Below are 22,374 nucleotides of genomic sequence, written 5' to 3'. Positions count from 1 at the left end.
GAAGAATTTTGTTCCTCTCATTTCCTAGGCTCTGTCTTGTCAGGTTTGGCCTCTGGATTACAATGATTTGATTTGAGAATAACAAGAGCATTGAAGTTCTCTTTTAAATATCTTAGTTATAGAAAATAAAAATACAGTTGGAAAGTGAAATTCAATTGGTCAAGGGCGATAGGCCGCAGATTGCTGAAGATGAAATTTCATTGAAAAATAGAACTCTAGCAAGCTGAGGGAAAGGAACCTAGCATGTTCAGTAGTGATGGCAGGCTTAGAGGCAATCCATTGCTTGGGAGTCAGAGAATTTGAGGCTTTGCTCTAGTTAGTAGTGAAAGGGTGTGGCAGGCACACTTTCTCTGTGGCCCGTTCTCTGTCCTGAAAATAGATTCTGCAATCTAAAGGATGTAGTTAGCAAAGTCAGCTTTTCAGTACATGCTCACACCTCTCCCTTAATCAGTTGATGTGTCCACCATTAGGCTATCATTCCTTTAGCTGTGTTTTGATCTTTGCTGAAATGCAAGTTCTCCTGCAAGGGGATCACACTTTAGCCTGCTTTCCATCATTTATTCCTCAGTGGGAATGTTTCCAATCCTTTTCTGTGAGCAAGGTGGGGTGGGGGAGGGCATCTTGTACCTGGTAAGGCAAATGGGGAAGAGGTGGTACTACCCAGGTGGGGGAGTGAAAAATGAGAAGTATTAGAAACAATAAATGTTGATTCAGTCTTGCTTGGTAACAACCCTAGGTAGTCCATATTTATGCATTTTCATTCTGAAAATAAAGAGAAAAAAATAATTAGTTGACTTCTGGTTTAAAAAGTGGGGCTTTCATGTGGGTTAAGGGCAAGACATCTTGGTCTTCAATCTCACATTTCAGGGAGAGAATAATAGAAATATCATGCCCCTTGAAGTTATGCTATAGACACCATTTCAAGCAGAATTTACGTGGACTTGGTCCAGCCCTAGCATACGATTTCCAACCATCCTTAACCCACCTGGGAGCAGTATACTGTTTGCAAGCACAGACTCTGGGGCCTGCATGAATAAGTTTCCAACTTCACTACCTACTAACTCTATGGCCTTGAGCAAGTTACTTAACGTTTCCGTGCCTCTGTTTCTGCACTTTTAAAATGGGATAATAATATAATCTATTTCATAGAGTTGTTGTGAGTATTACATGAGTTAACACATGTAAAACACCTAAAACAGAGCCTGGAACAAAGCATGGGCTCAATTAAATGTTAATTATTATTGTTTTGCCCACTTAATGGTGGCTCCACCAAAGCCCATGAAGCAGAGTTTCTCAGCTGTGTCACTGCTGACATTTCGGGCCAGATCACTGTTGGTTGTGGGGCTGTCCTGTGCATTGTAGGAGGTTTAGCAGCATCCCCGGCTTCTACCCACTAGAGGCCAGTAGCACTCCTCTCCCCAAGTTGTGATAATAAAAAAAAAGTCTCCAGATGTTGCCAGATGTCTCCTAGGAGGAAAATCATTGCTGATTGAGAGCCACAGGGGTAGAGGATACTGTGTCCCTTCCTCTATTTCCCCAGAATAGAGCAATAAGAGCTTAGAACCATTTTCTCCAAGAGTTTGTTGACTGGCTTTCAAAGTCATATAGCGCTGATGCTACTTTCAACCTATTGGAATATTCTCAGTCTGACTTGGCAAGGGAAGCAAAAGACAAATCAGAATAGTAATCTGACTTTGCATGCCAGAGAGGGACACTAGAAAGGTCACTGGAAACTGATCTGGGTTGTCACCTGCACCTTTGGAAAGGCGACATCTGGAATAGTACTCTTTGAGGTGGAAGGAAACCTGTCCCTGGACTTGAGAACACAGTGTGAAAATGTTAGGCAAAGGCATTTGGAATGAGTATTTGACGTTTGAGAGCAAAACTCAATGTCTGGGCAAAAAGTGACCTCCAACTGCACTAAAGTTATCTAAAAGCCCAGCCCCCAAAATAACTCAGCCAGGATCATAACACACCAATAGAAAAACTCAGAATAGAAACCAGTATTTCTTTTCCCTTCTTCCCCCCACTTTCACCAATACACAGTCACACGGCAGTCGCTGATTGTCTGAGGCAAAAAGAAACTGACAAGCAGTACTTGTCTGAATGTTTAGAAATGTGCGAACTGAAGTGAAGGAAAGAAAGACAATGAAATTGGGGTTTCCGTCATGCTTTAGAAATGAAATCATTTCCTGTGTGCCTTGCTTAAAGTCAAAATGGAAACCATTTCCTTTGCTTTAGGGGAAAAAATTATAAAATTCAATGATTCTTTTATCCAAATGTACTTCATCAGAGCTACTGATTTCTTTAAAGCAGATGTGGAAGAAAAACATGTGTCAAGTGCATTTGGCAAGCCAGATGTGTTCTTCCTCTTCTGCCCCAAATTGCTCTGATTCCTTCACCTGGTGAAGTATGGACACTGGGGGCCTGTAACAGGGTTACAGGGTGTGACAAGAACATTCACTTATTTCAGTGCCTTCATGGAAAGGGATTGGGGTTAATTTACAATTTACCCTGATTTAAAAAAAAAAATCTTGAACAAGAAATAAACATTTTTGAAGGTGAGTTGCTCTCTTTTACCAAAAAGGATATTGTCGGTGTTGGAGCTGAAGAGGCTGAGTTTGTAGTGGAAAAAATCTATCTGTAGCCTTGAATTCAGCAGACTTGGATGGGAACTCAACTTTGTTCCTCATTAGCTGTGTGACCCAGGCAAGTTATTGAGCCAGCAGCAATCTCCCAATTTCTATATAGGAGGCCCTTCAGGGTGGCATTCTGGTTGGAACTTATCTGGAGACTATGTTTGCATAGCAAGCACACAGTTTTCCCCAGACTTGTGTATTTGTGGTGACTTTGAGGTGGATTGAGGAAAATGAGAGGGCAGGCTAAAGCCCACCGTGGCAGCTCTCGGCGTTGCTACTGTGCTTACCCTCTCTCACCCTTGATTTCCTCATCTGTAAAATGGAGATTCATTCTTCCATTCAACAAATACTTATTGAGCACCTGGGTGCCAGATACTATTCTAGGTGCTGGAGATTAAGCAGTGAACAAACAATACCCGCTGGTCCTACCTCACAGGGTTGCTGCGGGGTTGAGAGGATGTGATGATGTAAATTAGATGATGTGTGTAAAATCGCCTTGGCAACCAGAAAGCCTTATGCAAATATAAGGTTTAAAGAAATTCAACTGTCTCCTGCTTCTGGTTGTGACAAATCCAAGGCCTCTCTGAATAAGAAAGGGAAATACTGGAAAGGTTGTGTGATGGGCAACACTCTAGCCATGGAAATCTCCCCTTCAAGGGCCTAACCCAAGTGCCTGAAATTTCCACTGTCAGAGTCACAACTTAAGAATTTCTATAGACCTGAGACTTAGAACAACATTAAAGAACTTGAGAATGGGTCCACCCCATCCTGCCCTTGCCTTCCCCCTGTTCTCCTACCCTGCCCACCCCACTAGGACACAAAAGTACCTTGTCCTCTTCCAATGCCATCAAACATTAGGAAAAGCAAAGAAGAAGGGGAAGGAAGAAGGGGAGGTTAGGTCGTCTCCGGAGCAGATGCATCAATGGCTTCCTTTTCGTCTAGTACCTTGCCTTACAAGAGTCACTTGTCCATATCCCAGGACTTGAAAAGCTCAATGAGGCAACATTTGCTCCCAAATGTTAGGGAGGGCACAGGAGGCACACTGGGGGTCTGTAAGTGCTCAGTTCAGGCGGACAGAGGCCCAAAGCCACCTTATTGAATTTGTACCAGCTAGCAATGCCACCTGAACCCTTATGAAATGCAGAAATTTCAGAGAGGGATAAATAATTCTGAAGAAAAAGCAGATTATTGTTTTTAATGATATTCTCTTAATTAAAGGTACGATCTAGAGAAGAAATTGACCAAATTATTAAGCAATAAATAGTCCACAATAAAATTAGAGAAGGCAAAAATGAGTGAGGGGAAGGCATTTTTGTTTGAAACTTTTGCTATTTTTTCCTTTCTTAGTGTCCTGTTCACAGGGCTGGCCTTCTCCAGCCCCTAACAGGCACCTTTTACAATGCCAAGAAACCCACTCTCCTTTTTGGGACATGAATCCCCTACTCAAATAAAAGTGATCCTTTGCTCGAGGGTAACAGAAGTCCTTATACTATCAGTGAACACCTCGGTGAGGACCAAGACTACTGATGCCATAAAAGGGCTACATGATGGATCTCTGAGGGGGGCAGACAGTGACATGGGGGAGAGGGGGAGAGGCTGAGAACCCAAAGTCAAACGTACCCTCTCTTTGACATGTCTATACAAGGCTAGTCTCATACTTACAGTGATGGAAATGGACAATATAGCCATGATGGCAACAGTGTCCAAAAAAGAAATAAAGACATAAATAAATACGAAGGAACAATGAGGTACAAGGTACCTAAAACCATCTTCCCCTAACCTTTCCTTCATTCTATCCTCTCAAATTACTCACTCAGAACACATTATACACGTTTGGGACATAGAGATGTCACAGACACCAATATTCTCTTTGCAAATTTTGTAATACTTTGTCTGCAATCTGGCAGTAGATTAATACCATAAGTGAATTAGCAGATTATGCTGCTGTTGACAATTATGCTTCCAATTTATTGGTCTGTTTTGTTAATGCAGTTAATTCTTGCCTATCAACATATCTAAACATGTCTGTTGAATCCTGTCAAACTGAAAAATTGTGCTCAGGTCCAGATCATGAGAAGAGATGGTCTCACTGTCCTTTATGCTAATGCCACTATATCAAGCGTATTGTGGTCAATTCTGGGGACCACATGTTAGGAGAGACTTTGAAAAATTAAAAAAAATATCTAGGAGATGGTGACCAGAGGAAAGGGGGATGACTGGAGTTTGTGCCATGCAAGTAACAAACGAAGGCCCTTAAAATGTTTAGCCTATAAACAAGACAATTAACAGGTGACATGGTAATGGTAGTCTTGGGCTGTACATCATGTAGAAAACAGAGCATATTTTATTCTGTATCACTTCAGAGGGCAGAATTAGGACCAGTGGTTGTAATAACAATTTTAACATTCATTCATTCCACAGATACATAGTGAGAGTTTCCTACCTGCCAGGCATTATGCTAGACACTGGGGATGCAGAGACAAAAAAGACATAGCCCTACTCTCAAGGAGCCCATATTCCACTGGGGATGACCATTACAAAGCAATATAATTGGTGCTACCAACAATGGAGAAATGGAAACAGTGAGGAGAGATGGCCCAATTCAAGCAGAAGGCAGAAGTAGGATTGGGGGTGGAGAGAAGCTCTCATGAAGGATGTCAGCCCAACAAAAAGAACTTTCTATCAACTTGAACTGTCCCACCATGGAGTAAGCTACTTCCAGAGCCTCTTCTGAACTAGCAAGTGCTCACCACTAGAGGCATTTGAGCAGAGAATCCATTGCTGCATTGGGTGAGAGGCTAAACCAGACGGTTTCCAAGGTTTCTTCTATCTCTACAAGTCTATTACTCTACTGACTTCAACTGGATGTTCTATTGACTGAGTGGATATTCTAATTTAACTCTTAGGCAAGCAGAAAATTTCATTCACCAGGTCTCCCCAATAGCAGTGTTCTGGTTAATGAGGATTTTAATGTATGAATCTCAATTAAACTACAAAACATAAATTTAAAAGGAAAATTTGCCATCCTACCCATTTTTCCTCCACCAACAAACTTTTAAAAATCTAAATCAAATGATAATTATTCTTGTTAATGGCAGACCATGGGCATTCACCAGGGATATATCTAGAGACCCAAATATGTGAATAATACTTGAGCATATGATTTTCTCCATAAAATGAAGTAATGATTCTATAAATATGGGACTGAAGTAATTTATAACGCCACTAAAACAAATTACACTTTATGTACTATAAAAATATGTAATGTTTTTCAGCACTTCCTTTGTGCTAGGCACTGTTCTAAGTGAGATGCATATATTAACTCATGTAATTTCTCCCAATAAACCTTTGAACTGGGTCCTTTAAAAATTATCCCATTTTCTGGATGAGGACATTGAGATACATAGGGGCTAGATAATTTATGCACCTAGCAAGTGGGATTCAAACCCAAGCATTGTGACTCCACACTCTCAATCACTGCACTATATAGTCACCTTGCACTTACCTGGGTCTACAGAGAAATACTCTTATGCACAGTGATGAGGATCAACCAACACCATTGCAAAGAGATACAAGGTCTGAGTGGTGGGCTAAGTGCACTCCTTGATCACTTGCTTCCATGTGCCAACCTCACAGGGCCCAAGATTGAAATGTTCACTTCAACGAACAGGCAAATTTCTCCATATTGTTGACCTCCATGATTTATTCCAAATAGTTGGAACAGTGACTGTTGAATCCATGAAAGCTACAGCTCTACTTTATCTACTGTTTTGGATTAATCTGTTCCTCCTCCATTCATGTATTTCTCCTTTTGTATTTCATTTGCTAATCATCTAGAAGTGCTAAGAGAATTTCTTGTGACCTCTCTGCATAACTGTCGTTTATTCCTTCTTAGGTACCACATAGCGCTCTGTGGGATGAAATAAATGAACCGTGGCAGGTTGGAGAAAAATGAACTTGCTGTTACACATCTGTCCATAATTTCTTTTAATTTCTCCCAGATAATTGAGCTAAGATTCAATCCCTTTTATTGCCTTCAGTATTTCAGCCAAAATAAGACAGACCGCAAAAAAAATGCTAGTGATATTTTTTTTCTTCTTTTTCGTCTGAATGTTATACTGTCACTTAAATACTAGTTAGGAAGAAACATTTCAGCTTAGTTTTTCTCTTACCAGCCATTTCTTTTCCCCCCTTCTAACCTCCTTTGGAATTTAGTGGTCAACCAGAGCCCAATCATTTCTACCACTAACTAACTTTTCATTTACTGCATTCATTAATATCTGCTGCATGTACACCACACACATTTAAAGTGCCCACTTCAAGCGCTGCCATTTATTCTCTTAGAAATGCATCAGGGGCCGGCCCAGTGGCTTAGTGGTTAAGTGCGCGCACTCCACTACTGGCGGCCCCGGGTTTGGATCCCCGGCGCGCACCGATGCACCGCTTCTCCGGCCACGCTGAGGCCGTGTCCCACATACAGCAGCTAGAAGGATGTGCAACTATGACATACAACTATCTACTGGGGCTTTGGGGGAAAAAAGGAGGAGGATTGGCAATAGATGTTGGCTCAGAGCCAGTCTTCCTCAGCAAAAAGAGGAGGATTGGCATGGATGTTAGCTCAGGGCTGATCTTCCTCACAAAAAAAAAAAAGAAAGAAATGCATCATTATCTAAAGGAATAAACCTTTTAACCTGTATCAGCAATCAAAGAGCTCAAGTAAATGGTAAAGTAAATGAGTCCAAATTATAGTGCACTCTGATCAGAATTCATGGACCCCTTTGCCCTTGGCTTGTAAATTTATCTTTAGAAGTAATGGCCTGTTTGCAAATAGTGTAAGAGACAAATTGCTCTAACTCTCTCCTTCTTTCGCTCAGGTCTGATTGGGCCAAGATGAAAAACACAAAATACCTCTTCATAAGTGCACAAAAATACCTAACCCACCACAGCATTGTCTATAATGCCAAAAATTGGAACTGATCTAAGAGTCCTTCAATAGGGGATTGAGTAAATAAAGTGTGGTATATCCTTAGATTGAAATGCTATGCAGCCATTACAAAGGAGATAAGTTTATTCTCATAAAAGTATAAAGAGATGCAAGGGAATGATAAAGACCAAATTCAGTATAGCGGCTACTTTTGGCCTGGAGGGAGGGGTATGCAATTAGGGAGGGGTACATAGGCAGACTTCAACTAACTTCATAATATTTTATTTCTTAAGTTTTGTGGCAGGTACACGGTGTTCTTACATTATTTTTATATCTTTCTAGGCATCTGAATTATTTACTATTTTTAAAAATTCTTTGAGCAACTGACTAGGAAATTCCTACTGAAATAAAATAAAGTCATTGAGAATCTATTTGATTATGATGCTTAGAAATAGTTTTATGTGTCAGGTGAGGATGATATGAGATGAAATGAGCATAAATGTAAATGGACAAGATTTAAATCTTAGAAGGCCTTGATTATTAAGGGGGAAAGTTATTGGTATGGACATCAAAGGCAGACTAAGTGGCAAAAAAAAAAAAAAGGATTATATCCTGATTGGTTTGGCTGGGAATTGGACCCAACGATCTTTACAGTAACTTTATCTGTAAAATTCTATAGTGCTATAAAAGTAGTGCTGGCAGCCATTTTTCACCAACCTTCTGATACCTTTGACCAACAATCTAGTTGTCAGTCTGATCAGGCCTAAGCTTCAGTTGTTAAGCAAATATATCTTGAGCGCCTACCATGTATCAGGAATTGTGTTGCCTGCCAAGAGGGCTACCAAAATGAACTGGGCATGGACTGTGTCCTCAAGAATACCCAGGAATGTGAGGAAGACAGACACACATAGCCAACTCGCCTTAATGCAATATGGTAAGCTCTATACAAAGATACAAGCAAAGTGCTTTGGGAGGACAGAAGAGGAAGCGCTTCTGTGGAGGCGGGAGAGAGTCAGGAAAGATTTCACGGAAGACATGATATTTGCTCTGCATCTTGTAGGCTGAATAACGATAATTCAGAGAGAAGCAAAAGCATAACCAAATGCATAAGATGTTAAAGTGAAGGCATATGTCAGTGAACAGTGAGAAGTCCAGTGTGACTGGATCATAGGAGAGTGTCGTCAAGATCATATAGACTCTTGAATATCACATATAAGAGTTTGGATTTTGTCCTGTAGGTATGAGGGAACTATCAGAGGATTTTAAAGAATGAAGTAGCTTGATCAGATTTACATTTCGGAAGGATCACTGGAGGATAAATTGAAGAGAAAGATGAAGCCCGGAGAGCAGTTAGGAGGCAATGTAGTCCAGACCAAAACCTGATGGGAGCCTGCCCCAGGGCAATGGTAATGAGAATGGAAAGAAGACAAAAGGAGGGGCCGCCCGGTGGCGGTGGCGTAGTGGTTAAGTTCATGCGCTCTGCTTCCCCTGCTGGGTTCCCTGGTGCTGGTTTGGGACCTGGGCGCGACCTATGCACCGCTCATCAGGCCATACTGAGGTGTCCCACATAGAGCGACTAGAAGGGTGTACAACTATGACATACAACTATCTACTCGGGCTTTGGGGAGAAGGAAAAAAGGAGGAAGATTGGCAACAGATGTTAGCTCAGGGCCAATCTTCCTCAAAAAAAAGAAAAGAAAAGAAAAGGACAGATCCTACAGGCATATCTGTGTTAGAATAAACAGGGCATAAGACGCTGAGGGAGGAGTAAAAACCAAACTGTCTAGCTTGGATGTTAGATGGTTTACTGATAGAATTTAGAAAAAGAACCAGGCTCTACAAGGAAGATAGTAAGTTTGGTTTGGGAATCTTTAATCTGAAAGTGTCTAAAGGACCATCAGGTGGAGATATCCATCAGCTAGGCTTGTTTGCTGTCTCCTCAAAACATATCTTGAATCCAACCTCTTCTCTCTCCCTCCATTGCTCCCAGCCTAGTCCAAGACAAAACCATCTCCCCCCTGGACTATTAGACTAGCCTCCTAACCAATCTCCTTGCTTCCACTCTGGCCCACCTTATAGTCTATTCTCCATACAGCAGCTAGAGTGGTGCTTTACAAATTTCAATCAGATCTTATCACACCCCTCCTCAAAATCCTCCAATAGTTTCCTATCACATGCAGAATAAATCCAAACTTTTTACTGTGACCTGCAGGGCCCTATAAGATCTGACCTCGGATTATCCTTCTAAGCTTGTTTCCTACCCTTCTCCCTTTTGCTCATTTAGCTTCAGTTATATTGGCTTTTTTTTTATTTTTGCTGTTCTCTATGCAAACCAAGCATATTTCCACCTCAGTGAACAGTTTCAGTGACTCAGTGAGGGCCTCATTGAGGGTCTGATTGCCATAAACACAATGTTTAATTTGCATGGCAATAGCTCTGGGAGTTCCAGCCCTCTGTAATTATTTGAGCAGGTCCAAGCAAGCCTCAAGAAAGAGGCAATGCAGCTGGCCAAATTCCAGAGAAGAACAACTAAATAAAAATCAAAAAAGCAGGGATAGAGGCCAGTAAACCCCATAAAAGAATACTTGAAAACATGGTATATGTTTATAGTTTCTACCATGCTATCTTACCTCTGGTCAAATATTGCTATCTTACCTCTGGTCAAATATTGCTTTAGAATTTTTCTCTAGGGTTTTCATTCCTAAGGACCTAGCTCCCAACTCAGTTGGAATTCATGGGGTCATTGCGACCATGCTTCCTTTATACTCTCCAGAATGCCTAACATAGTGCTGTAAGCATTTGGTACATGTTCTAAGGACCACCTGAACTGAGATGAAATTTAATGGAATTAAATTCAAAATTCAAAAAGGTAAAGATGTGAATAATGAGGGGAAAGGGGGGAGGGAGGAGGGTGAAAGGGATAATTCAGTACATGTGTGTGTGATGGGTTGTAATTAGTATTTTGCTGGTGAACATGATGTAATCTATGCAGAAATAGAAGTACAATGATGTACACCTGAAATTTTTACAGTGTTATAAACCAATGTTACTGCAATAAACAAAAAATTAAAAAAAAGAAAGGTAAAGATGAAGGAAACTTGGTTTGCTAGAAAGAACTAACAGTTTTGGTTTGGCCTCAGCCTGAGTTGAGGAAGGGACTCTATTCACTCTATTATATTCTTTGCACCCCCGGTAAAGTGCTTTATATATAGCAGGTGCTCAACAAATATTTGTTGAAAGCGTAGATGAAAGACTAAATACATTAATGCACACTCAGGCAGTGTTAATAGAAAATAATTCTCCAATGACAAGAAGCAAACAGTTTTTCTTTTCATTCTGTCCTTGTCATATATCTGGGGTGCCATGTTTATTTCTAGGCACTCCAATTTAAGAGAGACATCGCTAACTAGAATCCCATGGGAAAAAGACCAAAATTGTGAGGGTTCCAGAAATAGTATTAGACATCAGTGCGGTTTAATCTAATGAAGAGATGAAGAGGGGGCATAACAACCGCCTTGCAATATTTGAAGGACCATCGTGTAGAAGAAGGAACAGAATTGCTTTGCGTAGCTCTAGCAGATAGTACTAAAGGGTGGGAGTTATAGAAAAACAAATTTCAACTCAGAATAAGGAAGTACTTCCTTAGGATAATTAATGCCCCATGTTGGAGTGGGCTAACTAAAATGGTTTTACACTCCTTTCCAATGGGCTTTTTTTTTTCAGGTAGGTACAGGGTAATCACACAGCAAGATTTCTGAATTGAGAGGAAGATTGAACTAAGAAAGTGTTTTTCAAACTAGATTGCAACCCATTAGTGGAGCCATGAAATCGATTTAGTGGGTCTTGAGCATTTTTTAAAGTGAATTAGAACAGAATAGAAAATATCTGAGAGCATCACACACAGCAAAGATGAGTGTGGTTTTGAGAAACTTATTTTGGAACCATATTTACATACATATGAATGTACCTACTGGGTCGCAGTGTAACACGCTTTTCTTACTGTGGATTGGAATCAAAAATATTTGAAAGCCACTGCACTGAGGCCTCTTCCAATTTTAATATCTGGTAGCTCTAAGAATTCTTATCTCTGTTGCAGAGGTCCAAAATTGCTGTCTATGAGAAAATGTGGTCTTACATGAAATCAGCAGAGCCATCTGTGTTTACCAAAACAACAGCAGACGGAGTTGCCCGAGTGCGGAAGTCCAAGGGAAAGTTCGCCTTCCTGCTGGAGTCAACCATGAATGAATACATTGAGCAGAGAAAACCGTGTGATACGATGAAAGTTGGTGGAAATCTGGATTCCAAAGGCTATGGTGTGGCAACCCCTAAAGGCTCAGCATTAAGGTGGGTGGAATAATATAACAATATCCGTGTTGTTATAGTATTCCACCTACCCTGATGCATTTTGTTGTCATTTTCTTTCTTGTGGATTTTGAGGTAACTTTTAAAAGTTTAAAATCTACAATATTCCATGGAGTTAAATAAGACGGTAAATTATGGTTTCATCTATTTAATGCATCCATTTTTTTTAATGTTCTCTCTCTGTGTTGTCCTCTCTGACTGTTTGTTGCTGTTTCAATTTTACAGTTCAACGGCTTTTTCAATTTAAATGGTAAAAGCCAAGTTATGGTGCCATATGTGACGAATGTTAATTGCATGGATGTGGTGTTCTTGTTACTTTTTTTCTCAAAGACAATTTCCCCATCCCGCACACTTCAGTTTTGAGCAAATGTTATCCTCCATGCCACCTTCCAATATTTAACCCTGTATTTGCTGTACAGACATTTTTATAGCTCCACGTTCTGTGAAATTTAGCCAATTTGTCCTCTTGTGCTCCTTTTTATACGTTAACGATTTCCTAAGCATTTGTGCATTTTCTTACAAGTTATGTTTTATCGTTTCAAGAAATGCTGTTAACCTGGCAGTATTAAAACTGAATGAGCAAGGCCTCTTGGACAAATTGAAAAACAAATGGTGGTACGACAAAGGAGAGTGCGGCAGCGGGGGCGGTGACTCCAAGGTCAGCCTCAATGTCACCACAACCGGGTACCCTTAGTGACGAGTAATCGGCAAGACTGTTATCTTATTATTGAGGAGAGAGCACAAGACTCATATATAAAGTGGAATGACCAGGTTATTCCTCTGCCTGGCAGCTATGGGAATCAGAAAGACTTCAGGGCACTGACCGCATTTTTTGATCTAACTTGGGTCCCTTCTTAAACTCCCAGACAGAGGCTCCCCATCCACATCCCTTCCCTCCCCTCACACACCAGACTGCTTGCCTTAGGAAGGCCATAGTGTGGGTTTCAATGCCCCAGGCTTTCAAGAGCCCAAGGCTTTTTTTAAGACTGTCCCCTCCTGCCTCAGATGAGTGGTGTGAGAAATCAAAGTTATCTGCTGAAAAGTCAAGTTACCTTTCTTTTCCCCTAAGTCATGATGGTTGCTTACAGAGGTTGGATGACTGATTAGAATTGGCTTCTTCAATTATGTGTATGAGTGATGACGTGTTGTTCTCTATATGTGATGGCCTATTTAAGCTGGCCCCGCTTAACTTGAAAGCCAAAGAACAAGCTTGGTTTCAAGTTAAATGGGGTCTTTCTTCAATAGGCCACCCCACATATAGACTTCGCAAAGACATTTTGTATATTTAAACAAGTGCGTCGCCTAACTGTGATACTCTGTGTGTATGAATCCATGATTTGGCTTCTCCTTAGCCATGTTCTTGGTTCAGGTAGGTCTAATTGTTATCCAGGCTGCCATCATGAGAAAACCCATCTTACTTGGCATTCCTTTGGCTCCTTAATCCTCTTCGGGGCTAGAAAGAATGAATAGCTTTCATCCAAGCAACAAAAAATAGAGGCAAGCTCAGAAGCCACGATACCAAGTGATGGAAGGACACATTGGGTAAGTACAAGAGAGGACCTGAAAACAGAATCCTCCATGGCCCAAAGGGCATGAGAACTATATTGCAGCATGTAAGATCCGCTCTTGTACAACCAAGATACCATGGGTATCTTAAGGTGAAGAACAGTGTTACCCAACCACAGACCAACAGACAGGCAAGCCAAAACTTTTCTCCTTCAAAGACAATGGTTACACCTCTGCTCCTCTCTTTCCCTCTCCATTCCTCAGGATCCTGACGGAAAAGTTAGTTTGCCAGTCTGCAGTATAATATAGGTTTGGAAACACTGGTGCAGAGCACTTTCAAAGAAATAAATTTAAAAACAACTTTCTTCAGCACATAATCTTACCAGGCATTGGTGAGATCTTTTATTGTAAAACCTTGATTAACCAGAACTCACCTAACCGGTACCCCAACTAACAGAATTGCTCCCCCCACCATCAGTACTCCACATTGATGAGAAAGCAGCAATAGTATCAAAAAAGAAGACTGCAAGGAATTGATTTTTTTTAAATCACTTGCCAAGAGATGACCTGTGGTTAGGTCACATTCAGCTCTGTCTCCTATATCTTCTCTCCATCTGGATTGACCCTCTAACATTAGAGGCTGCTTCCCTGAGGCAAGAAAGTGGATACAGGCATTTTGAGAAAAAAAAAGTCATTGGCCAAGAATGAAACAAAATGAGTATTCTTATTGAAAATTCCATTCATCCCTTATGGATTCCAATTAATCAAGGTTTTACTATGTGTCAAAAAGCAGTAACTTCCTTTCCCACCAGTATGAACTGATGATATTGACAGTTTAGCCGAGCTTTTGGCTCATTTGAGTTTTGCAATGGCTAACCTGAGGCCTAGAGTATTTAGCAACTTCTTCCTGGTCTTTTTCTCATGTTATTAGCAGGCCACAGAGAACCTAATTATAGCACTCAAGTGAGTTGCAGAATGAAAATTCAGCTGGATTGGATACATTGTTCTATGATTCATCATTCGTAATCAGCATGGTTAAAAAGGAGCCATGGACTGTATCAAGATGACTCTAAAATATCCACACAATTCCAAGTACCCAGAAGTTTTCCAAAAACCAGATGTTTGATGTTACATACACACAAAAAAACTGTGCTTATTTGCCTGAATTTTTATTATTCACCCAAATGTTTTGGTGTCATGAAGACCCCTAAAACTTTAGACCAGCTATTTGCTAATTACAACCAGCAATCAAGCTTTTTTTTCCTCAGTTGATACTGCTGCAAAGTCAAGTAACTTTATTGCCAGTTCATGATTTCCAGATTATCTGATTTTTGATATGCAAATAGAAAACTATTTGAGTAGATACTAAATATTTCCAACTTCTTTGACCATAATGCTACCTGCCAGGCATCTTTCAAATCACTTTTTTTGGTCATCACTCCAGCCAATCTTTTGAAATGTCAGCCCCTTTCTCAACTATGGATAATAGTGTGATCAGTGCTGCAAATCCAACGATTGCTTATTCCATTTCTGGATTACCAAGGAGCTTGCCTTTATCTTCTTCCTTCTTGCTACCTGCTGTTTTCTGAGAGTGAGCAAGAGAAGGGGCAAGAGATGAACTTGACTCTGCTTTACCACTATTTAGTGGTGATGCCAAAAACAAATCAATGGAGAAGGTAGAAAAGGCAGTGAAACCTCATTAATTTGGAGCCCTCTAATTTATAATTTGTGATAAACTGGACAGAGACCAGTCCACAGTCTAACTTTATCAGGGATGTGGCCAAGAGAAGTTTGTTAAGCAAATGAAGAGTTTAGACCAGATTGTCGGTTGAATTTTCCTTAAGAGAACAAACCTTTTTCAAATGTTGGAAGCATTTCCTAGATATTATCGTATTCATTACAAATCTATCTGCTAAAGTAGTTCTCACGAGGACCTCCAGTAAAGCAATGTTTTATAGTGAGTTTGAATTACAAAATAGACTTAAAGTAATAAAACTGTCATACTTCAAACCTTTTTTGTAATTCAAAACTGTCTCATTCAGACAATCCTTCCCCTCTGTTAGTCCAAATCAGTGAGGTTTAACTGTATTAGTAAAATGGCTTGAGAATTACGCTTCTTTATTGTACCCCATCCCCAGTTAACATGACAATTGACTGTTGAATATACCATTCATTTCATAGAGAGAGTGAGACCTAGAGATGGTAATGACTTTGAGAAGGTCACACAGCTAATGCTGTCACAAATCTCTGCTGAGTTTCAGGGTCACCTCTTGGGATAATATTGCAGACAGCAATTTATCACATCTACCCATCCAATGAGCAATGTGAATCTGATTGCATGTGATATAGTTCCATAAAAATATGGTTCTTTCTCAACTACCTTGGTTATGAGGCAAGTGGCGTATTTAAGCCATTCCAGCCCTCAGTACTGATTACTAAAAATGACAATAATCACAAAGCCTGACATTTATGAGTGCTTTTACTTTTTCAAAAACACTTCCACACCTATTATTTCTGAAACTAGGAGAGGGAGAGACACCTGTATTACTTATCTCTCTGTCTCTCTCCTGCAACCTTTAAATAATGATAAATGGGCAATTATGTTAAATTGTTGACTCTTCCCCCTTGCATGAGACATTACACATTCTAAGCCTACTCTCAAAAAGTTACTATTCTATGGAAGGAACCGGCAACTTTTCAGGCTGTTTTAAATGTGCACATGCTTAAACTAATGAAATGGATTTTTATTTTATTTTACTTTCTGAATACAAGGAATTAAGACAAGGTCAGTCACTAAGGTAGCCCCTGAACCAGACCTACAGGCTAGAACTAAAATACTGCTTGGCTTACCAATTTCCTAAACCTGGGCTAATAGAGCCTAAACAAATCAAACTTGATCCTTCCTTGATGGACTATAAATGCACAGGCAAGGATCATGGAAATTAGAGCTGTGGTTTGGGAATTTTTAACCTGCAAATCACCCTTTTGTGTTAGTGCTTTATTACAATGTGTGTGCAAATGCAGTAATTAAGAGCCAGTATGTTGTTTCAGCGATAAACTTAGATCACCAGGGGTTTGTGACACATCCAGTGAAAGTGTGTTGCTGTAAATCACAGCAGAATGGGGATTTAGCTGCTGAATTACCACATAAGCACGTCAGCCTCCCTTCACAGCTGCCTGTCTCTTCAAACTTTCAAATTCTTCTGATCCCTCCACTCACCCTGCTTCATTCCCTTAATCTTGGGAAAGGGGCAGCAGCTTAGCTTTCCTGTGTAGTATTATCTTACTAGAGGAGATATGGTCAGTGAAACAAGCTATTTGTGACCGGGTGACAAGGCATTATAAACCCTACTCCACCTTACCCTAGAATTGCCCTGGCTTTAGTTCTATCCAGGGATTTAAATAGACTTCCAGTGTCCATATTTTCCAAGCTGAAAATCAGCTCACGTTGTGTGCTTTTGGGAACATTGGAACAGAATGTTTAAGTGGGACCATTCTGAACCCCTTGACTGCAACGAGAGTTGTATGACAGGTGGCTTAACTTGTAAGGCATATGGGGAAGTAAGGGAAGAGGATGAGGATGGGACAGCAGTTAAACTTCCATTAATTAAATAAATGGTTGGATGATCATTATAATTTACAGAATATTGATAGAGAGTTTTGATGCAGTTTTATTATCTTTACATATAGGGACTAGAATAAACTAGCCAATGTGATGCTAGGAAAGAACTTAGGGAACTTGTTTTCTTCTAATAAATTCAAAAAATGGCTTGCAATTAAAATTAGTTGTGTTTCCTTTCACATGGGCGCTTTTAAATTACCTAAAAAGGAGTTTGTTCTCTTAAGAAATTCAAACATATTCCTCTTCCCTATCACTAGCAATCTTTTTTTTAATCCCATTCATTTGCTTAACAAGTCTTCTATTCAAAGAGTAAAAAGTTATACTTTAGGATAGCCCATTTCCAAATGCCCTCGGCTTCCTCTTTGGCGGTACATAGATGAATGAGTTTGTACTATGTTTTCCATATGTATAAATGAGATCTTCAGTTTGGTGTGTATTTCTTCTTCTTCCATGTATGTCTACAATTCTCCTCTCCTATGCCACCGTCTCTTAACCACTTCTCTTCCACACCCAGAATTCTTTGACATTCTTGGGCCTTGGGTAATGGATGTGAATCTGCATCTGCCTTTTACCTGCAACAAGATGGACCTTTTATTGGCAGGAGCCATCCCTAAAGGTAGACATTTTGGATACCCAGGGTTAAGATGGATCCCAATGACTCTTTATTGACACTGTTATGTGTGTAGGCAAGAACAATTACAGATCGATGGCTCTTCCTGGGTCTTGGAAGAAGTTCCCGTGAATCACCGAGACTGGTTTGAGATCGAGGAGTAGGGTGAGTATATTATGCTCTTCGTTGGTTTGCATGTTTCTGTGCTGGTGCTGCCTCCTGGAAGTATGAAGAACCTGACAGTTTTCTTTCCTAGTAGTGACTAAATTTGCTCCTTGAACTTACTCAGGTCTTCCTCCCAAGAGCAAACCCTCACTTTCTCTCAAGTGACTGCTTCAAGCAAGGGACCTTTTTGCCTTAAGAACTGAACCAGTCCAGTGACTGCCAAAACCATTGATTTTGCCAGATGGTGTAAAAGAATAAATTCTACCACCGGAAAAAAAGTAATCCAGAAAGAAAACACTTTAAAAAATTAATCCATTCTAGTGAATTTTTTTTGTAAATTGACTGCGTGGCCTTAACATGGTTTCTATGATTAGAACGTGATTATTTGCCTTTGGTGTTATCCTGATAACTTGAATGTGTTTCTTATTGACAAATAATGACCAAATGTCCAACACCAGAGCTACAGAAAGAGCAGCAGGAGTGAAAAGCCTGAAGGTAAGAATGCTGTTATACAGTTGCCAAGAGGAAAGACACCGTTGCAGTGGCAGAGTGAAATGGTGTATGTCTATGCCCTTTCTGCCCCTCTGAGACCAAATCATTTGGTTTCCTTTCATTTGGAGAGAAGGTTATAGAACCACACTCTCTGAAATGTGGGGCAACCATGGAAAATAAATACAGAAGATTTGAAATGATTGAAATACATTTGATGAGGGTGGGAGTTAAGATTGGTCGAACAGGGTGGGGGGCAGATTTCTTTTATGGAGAACGATTGAAATCCATTCTCTTTTGACTTTCTAGAGAGCGGTATAGCATTTGGCCCTTGGCACATGAAACAAATCCTCATTGATCAGAGCTGGCAAAAGTATGGTCCAAGTGCTAGATTTACCTTAAAGCTTAATTTCATCTGGCCTCAAAGCAAATATTTCTCAAAATATAGATGTAAGGCAATACTATATTTTACATTTAAAAAATAGAGAGAGAATGAGAGAGAGAGACTGACTCTGCTAGTGTGTCCTCTCTAGCATCACTGCTGGAAATGCAGATAAGTGGATGCTAGAATGTGTGCTAAAAGAGGGGGTATGTGCCCTGGCATGGCAACCAGATCTTTCTGTTTTCAGATCTGATATATAGACCCCATTTATTGCAATCTATTGGAGTGTAAGCTAAGACTGACTATTTTTCTATGGGTCATGGTCAAGGGAGGGCTATTGGGGAAAAAAGAGGATGCTGGCACCCTTCAGATTAAACTGTCAATGAATGTTTTGCCTAGAATCAGGGGAATGAACTAGATGTCTTCAGAAACACTTGTCACGTGAGTTTCTGGTAAAGATCGGTTTCTATCTTCTCAATCTGTGCCTCTCTTTCTTGGTGCCATTGGGATAAACTAAAGAAAACACATTTATACATAATAAAATCCAACCAAATTTGATAGTTTGCATTTTTAATGGATCTTAAAACAGAGTTTTCAAGTGAATCATATCAAACTTGGGAAAGTATCTGTGGCCACGTTCTAAGCAAAACTGGCTTCTCCAGAAGCTTGGCATCTTCTCTGAGTCCTTTGTCTCTGTCAGGGACAAATTGAGAAAGAGGTATTCCCAAACAAATTGGGTTATTTGAGATAGTCCACAACCAATAATGGTTTTGGATTCCTGTTCTAGAGGGAGAGGTTGGACAAAGGCCCAGTTTGGCAGAAATTCATCAGTGAAATTCACAGCCTGTGGGATCAAGGGGTCTATTACTTCGAATTTGAGAGGTTGTCATTTGGAAATGCACTGGATTTACCCACATGTCTCCAAGTGACTTCTGGGGCTGCTTCTTTAGCACGGATGCTCATCAATAGGTTTCAATCACTAGCATTGTTAAGCCTGTAGTAAAGTGACTCACAGCTTTCAACTCCTAATGTCATGTGCATGCATTATTAAATTTGCTCTTTGCACTTGTATTAAATTATGATCTTATTAGCAAGGAGTTAAATAGGTTTGAGCTACATTTGTGAACTACACAGATATAAATACTCTCTCAGAGGGAGCTTCTAGCAGCTAAGCATTGCATAACTCTGAAAATCATTGTAGCTGCCCCTGTGGAATGAGGGTCTCTTGGGTGGCCAGAGTCCGGTAATGCCAGCAATCATATGTGCATGCTCCCAGGTTGGGGAGAAAGCTCAAGCTGATGCAAGGGTAGAAGGATTGAAATAACTTAAACCCTCATTCTCTTATAATCCTGCATCCAAAAACCCCTGTGAAAAGAAATGGATATTTTTTTAAAGGGCTCCAGACACTAGTGTAGTCTCAGGCATATTTCGAACTGCCACAGCCTCCAACAGCTACCAGATGAAGAGGTAAATCCCTTCACTATACATATCCCAAGGTAACCTAGAGAACAGAATATAAACGTCTTTAGAGTAAATCCTTTCATCCAGCAAAGAATCTTCTCTTGCTTGGTCATCAACTGGCTTCAACTTAATAAATCAAGACCCACCTGGGCAGAGATGTCTGTAGCTGCCTGCCTGTACCTGCCTGTGATTTCCTGAGTGATGCTAGGAGTTCTCTAGAAGATGCTGGAGAAACAAGTGAGCTATTGGGAAAGGTCACTTGTCACCATGAAAACCCGAAGTATCTTCAGTAGAAAAGCCAGTGAAAGCAAGGATGGCTGTCTTCCCTCCACTGGGCCGAAGATAATTCTCAAAAGTTATTCAAAAAAATCACTAGGTACCAAGAAGCAAATATTAGTAATTTGGAGTTAGGTTTGAGTGAGGAACAGGGTGAGGGGAGGGCTTCCAGCTTAGGTTGTGATAAGTTTCAATTTTCATCATCCAGATATTGTGTTGTTAGAGCAGGTTTCTAATTAACTATGCAAATACACCACCCTTACTCATATATTTATTTTACTTCTCTGTGATCTCCTTGTCTTCCTCCATAACCTATAAATTTACACATATATCCATCCCTCCTAAGGGCATCATTGAAGATCTTCTGGCATCATTAATTAAACAGGCATTTGCAGTTTAGATGTCCCTGCTCAGAAAGGAGAAATAAAGCCATTTAGAGCAGAATATATTCCACAGTCTCTCAGATGGATAAATTGTACTACACCCTGGGTTTATATTTTTCAAGCTCAGAGCCATATCCGTAGTACAAATTCTTATCTCAACCCTTCCAAGATCACAATGGTAGAATGGAGGAATCAACTTGGTCATTAATTCACAAATCCATTTTTCCTTTTCCACTGTGGGGAAACTCAGCACCCTCACATCACTCTCTCCACAATTCTTTGTTCATAAGAAACAATCCAACATGGCTCCAAACTACCTATGTTAGGTATTTCCTGAAATCAAAATTGAAAAATAAAGTGGACAGCTCTTTAGAAACATACCAAAAATGTTACTTTTTTTTTTTTTTAAACAAACAGTTTCTACTTTCACAGGGAAAAAAAATGGTCTTCTTATCCTAAAGCTGTCTCCATATGTAACGTTGGCCATCACTGAGATAACATTGAACTTTGAAATGGCTGGTTGGTACCTCCCAGGAACGAACTGGGAACCTAGACAACCGCCAGCTGGGGCTGGATGCCTTGGATTAGTGAGCATGGTTCTTGGTAGCTGAGTTATTGCCAGGTGTGGATGGCAGAGATAAGCAGAAATTTGTATCAGCCAGTTATGTTTTCTTCAAAAATAGAACCCATTTTCAAAGCATTATGAATTACATTACTACCCCTATTAAGAAAAATAGACGCCACTCCATGACTGTTCCCCACACTCAGGAATCATCATTCTGCCACAGGTCAGCACTACCTTCACATCCTTTTCAATGGCTATCTAATTCACCTGTGCTCTTACTCGCTCCATCTGATCAACAATCCATACACATTTTTATGACTTAGGTGGAGTAAATCATTTTCTTCTTAGGGGAACTTTATACTCTTTTGCCTCCTGGACATTTTTTAAACAAAATGGAACAAAGAGAGTTTGTAAATAGTTACTCTTTGCTTCATTTCTCATTTCTCAGGAAGCTTTGTATTTTAACACGGAATGTTGCTCAAACTTAAAGGTGTGTAATTCTCATGGTGGAATTTCAAGTACCAGTGAGGAAAATATTTTTGGACAGGGGGACGTTCCCAGACCCCCTGAAATTACATCACAAAGCTCTCCTGTTCTCTCCTGAAGCCTGCCAACCCATGCCTTCATCTTGGGAGGGTTCTATGCAGCAAAAAGTTCATAGCAAGCCCTTCAGAGGGGAGAATGTCTGACTAATTTCCATGATAGGAATCTGACCTACTTTGTTTAATTCTTTCTATTCTTTATTGAGGTTAGTACAATAAATATTTCTAACTTATAATTCTCTTAGGTATCAGTTAGGGGCCTGCAGTAATTGCTCTGAGACATTCCCCTGGAGACATATTGCTGCACCACCATGAAAGGCCCTGGCTGCAAGATATGCCTTTGCTAGGTTGATAGTTATTTGGAGTATGGTGGTCCCTAAAGAAAAAATTCATTATGAACATCCAATCCCGAAGAACAAAAATAAGGAGGGCTGCTACCCTTTTGTGT

The 22,374-nt window shown here is 40.2% G+C and overlaps 1 protein-coding gene across 1 annotated transcript in view; it reads left to right on the top strand.

Annotated features, from left to right (window-relative positions):
- The window catches only part of GRIA3 (glutamate ionotropic receptor AMPA type subunit 3), a 271,774-nt gene that overhangs the window by 234,629 nt on the left and 14,771 nt on the right, over window positions 1–22,374 (top strand). The window contains exons 13-14 of the mRNA XM_004437326.3: window positions 11,660–11,907; window positions 12,469–12,583. Coding sequence (XP_004437383.1) covers window positions 11,660–11,907; window positions 12,469–12,583 — 363 coding nt within the window. The remainder of the gene's footprint in view (window positions 1–11,659; window positions 11,908–12,468; window positions 12,584–22,374) is intronic.

The sequence above is a fragment of the Ceratotherium simum genome, chromosome X (assembly GCF_057802395.1).
Source record: "Ceratotherium simum simum isolate JZ-2026a chromosome X, ASM5780239v1, whole genome shotgun sequence".
Classification (NCBI taxonomy): Eukaryota; Metazoa; Chordata; class Mammalia; order Perissodactyla; family Rhinocerotidae; genus Ceratotherium; species Ceratotherium simum.
The sequence above is the reverse complement of the archived record's forward strand: the minus strand, read 5'-3'. Positions and strand labels throughout refer to the sequence as shown.